General features: G+C 35.7%; 1 protein-coding gene across 1 annotated transcript; it reads right to left on the bottom strand.

Moving 5' to 3' along the window:
• Positions 1 to 598: 598 nt before the first annotated feature.
• LOC145111072 (uncharacterized) lies at positions 599 to 1,940 on the bottom strand. The gene is made up of 2 exons (XM_079047375.1): positions 1,431 to 1,940; positions 599 to 1,318 (listed from the first exon to the last, which is right to left on the bottom strand). The coding sequence occupies exons 1-2, from the start codon at positions 1,858 to 1,860 to the stop codon at positions 801 to 803; spliced, it is 948 nt and encodes a 315-aa protein (XP_078903501.1). The 5' UTR covers positions 1,861 to 1,940; the 3' UTR covers positions 599 to 800.
• Positions 1,941 to 3,078: the final 1,138 nt, after the last annotated feature.

Genomic DNA, 3,078 nt, shown 5'->3' with positions numbered 1-3,078 from the left:
CATTATAACAACAATCCATTATTGATGAATTTTAAAATTTAGTTTTTTTGAACAACAAAACATAATTTTTAGTTAATTTTGTTAAGCTAGGTCATCTTACATAAAACCACAATTCGGCCCCCTAGTTGTATTGTTTGTGTTCCGCACTTAGATTTATTTGATTTATTTATTTGAGCTTTTATCTTTTTTTTTTTCTGAAAATTGACTAAAATTTTAAAATGTTATTTTATTTTTTGATTTGTTAATGCTAGTTAATATTTTTATAAACATTAAAACAACACTCCATTATTGATGAATTTTAAAATTTAGTTTTTTTGAACAACAAAACATAATTTTTAGTTAATTTTATTAAGCTAAGTCATCTTACATAAAACCATAATTTTTAGTTAATTTTATTAAGCTAAGTCATCTTACATAAAACCATAATTCGGCCCCCTAGTTATATTGTTTGTGTTCCACTGTATGTTTTGTCACAACTCTCTACATGTGATGCAATTTTTATGTATTATATATGTATTTGCTCGTATACGCTAAGATAATATATTATTAAAAACCTTATATTGAAATTAAAAAATATTAACAAAAACCAACAAGTAAATTCCATGGAAAAAAGTTTAAATATAAAAAAAGAATGCAAAACGGATAAAAAGTTACAAGATAAACATGAAAATGTCACATTGTCAAGTCAACGACAATAAAAAAATATAAAATAAAACATTATCCTTATTTGTCTACAATTATGACTCAGTCCATTATCTATAATTATTTACGATTACGCCCTCCGATTTACATCGTAATTACTATGACATGCCATTGAGCATCAACGTCTTCAGATTACCAACAACATGCATTTTCTCAACCTCCTTCCTGCAATAACCACTACCAACAATGGCCGCCGCCGGTGAATACTCAAACCCTAAAAAACTCTGCCCGTTAAACTCGCCGTCGCCGTACGCCGCTACCATTGTTGACCTCGACGAAATGGCGCTCGTTGTTCGTTTATAGGATCCGAACCATTTCGACTGCATGTACCCGTTTTTCCTCCATGGTGAAATCATCATCTCTCTCGTTTTCAAAGAAGCTCTCATCGCAGCGCACATTAGTCTTATCATCTTCTTTAGTTCGTTCGGTTTGATTACTGTGATTTTAGGTATTATTTCCAGCAGCGATTGGTAGGTTTTAGTCGGTCGCGCGATTGTGAATTCGGATCCGAGTGATAATTCGACAATGTAACGGTTGCCGGAAAACAGAACGTCAATGTATTCATATTCTCCGGCGGGATGCCGTCCGGTTTTCTCCCATCTGGACTTACATAGACCTGTAACAGTAGATAATTAAGGATCTCAACTAAAAAAAATTGCACAATTCGATTGTTGTTCAATTCATAATGCAAATTTAAAAGGATGTATGAACTATGAATTGATTCTCACCAGTATCAAACCCTCGCTGTCGAAGTAGAGTCATCAGATGCCTCTTAAAACCCTCTGATGAAGTAATTTTAAAATTCCCGCACGCTATTTCTACCTCGGAACGAATCGCACGCTTCACGCAGTCATCTTCGTCGTCCGTACCATCACCGATCAGATCGATCAGCATTTCCTTCGTCTCCGAATCTGTACCATAAAAATTCTCCACCTCCTGATCCTCTGACTCCTCCAGACGATCTCTAACCTTAATTTCACAGCAGGATTTACCTCGATCATCGGTTTCTGCCTCGAAGAACGAGTCAACTAGATCTGAAAGGTCCGTCACGGAGTTCTGATCGGAATGCTCACTTCCGCTGCTCTGGCACAACCGTGCCCTAGCATCGTCGTCGAATGCAGCTGTTATTCTCTTGAACCTCATCGGAATCTTAGCCATTTTCAATCGTTACAACTTACAAGTACAAGCTCTTTAAATTTCTTCGTATCGTGTAACACCAAAGACGGAGGTGCACGTACATATATGTAGCAGAGGGAAGGAGGAAGACGACGAAATGTGAGGAGGAAACTTGGGAATGTGTATTAACGGCGTTAAAATGTGGTTGTGAATGGGGTCTTGTTTTGTTTTGTGGTTCAGGATAAATGATTAGGTATTTGGTTAACGGAAGTGAGAAGAGATGAGACGGCGGTTTTGGAGAGTACAAGTGTCAGCAGCTTGGAAGGATTGCTAACACCTCGTGCTATTCACGGTGTATCACGTGGCAGTGATGCCCCTACACACGGTGGTGGTGCTTTATCCTATTCTCCGCTTCTATCTGCCACCGAAAATATTTTGTCATCGGTAGATATTGGATACAATTATTATATGATTTATATTTATATTTATATATTGTAATAGATGATAAAGATTTTAAATATTTTTTACAGGTGATTGTATAAATTGAGAATAAACTTTGGCATATTCGATTCAATATTATCTGTTTTTTAAGCTCGTTTTCTTGACAAGGTGATCATCATTAGACGTGTAGGTTTCGTTTGTTACTGAGATAAGATATTAGGATATATTTACGCTGAAAATATATAATTTAGTTTTTTTTTTCAGTTACATGTTGGTGTGGTGTACAACCCTCATAAGTCTTCAACTCGTTCGGAGACCGGAACACATTAGCCCAATAGTCGCGCTAAGACGTGGTCTGGCCGAAACAATAAAACATCCCACAATTATAGTGGCGATAGAGACCCTGCATCCATCCAACACAGGATCATGTGTCGTTCTTTCTCATTTGTAAAAACCAGGGCCGGTCCAAGACAATTTGAGGCCCGAAACAAAATTAAAAAATTGGGTCATTCGCAATAAATATATATAATTGTTTTTTTAGAAAAGGTGACACCTCCGAAAAGTTTTATTAATTATAAAAGAATAATACAATTGTAGGCAACTTCCCAACCTATGGAAAGAAAAAATTATTCAGACAAGCCCGAAAGCCAAACAACCTAACATCTGTTGATATAAAACAACAAAATAAAAATGTCAGACATGCTCTGAACCCCAATACATATATATAGCAAACAAAAACTAAAAAAAAAAAATTTCGAGCTTTCTTAGATACAAAGTCATCAGTTATAGGCTTATAGCATTAGGTTCAATATGGTCCAA

Source organism: Lactuca virosa, chromosome 5 (assembly GCF_052849685.1).
Source record: "Lactuca virosa cultivar CGN04683 chromosome 5, Lactuca_virosa_CGN04683_v6, whole genome shotgun sequence".
Lineage (NCBI taxonomy): Eukaryota > Viridiplantae > Streptophyta > Magnoliopsida > Asterales > Asteraceae > Lactuca > Lactuca virosa.
Note: the sequence above shows the minus strand (reverse complement) of the source record. Positions and strands in the feature narration are given on the sequence as shown.

Coding starts and splice junctions, on each gene's coding strand:
- LOC145111072 (XM_079047375.1), bottom strand. CDS start 1,860: ATGGCTAAGATTCCGATGAGGTTCAAGAGAATAACAGCTGCATTCGAC. Junction 1,319..1,430: donor ACAGCGAGGGTTTGATACTG/GTGAGAATCAAT, acceptor CTACTGTTACAG/GTCTATGTAAGTCCAGATGG.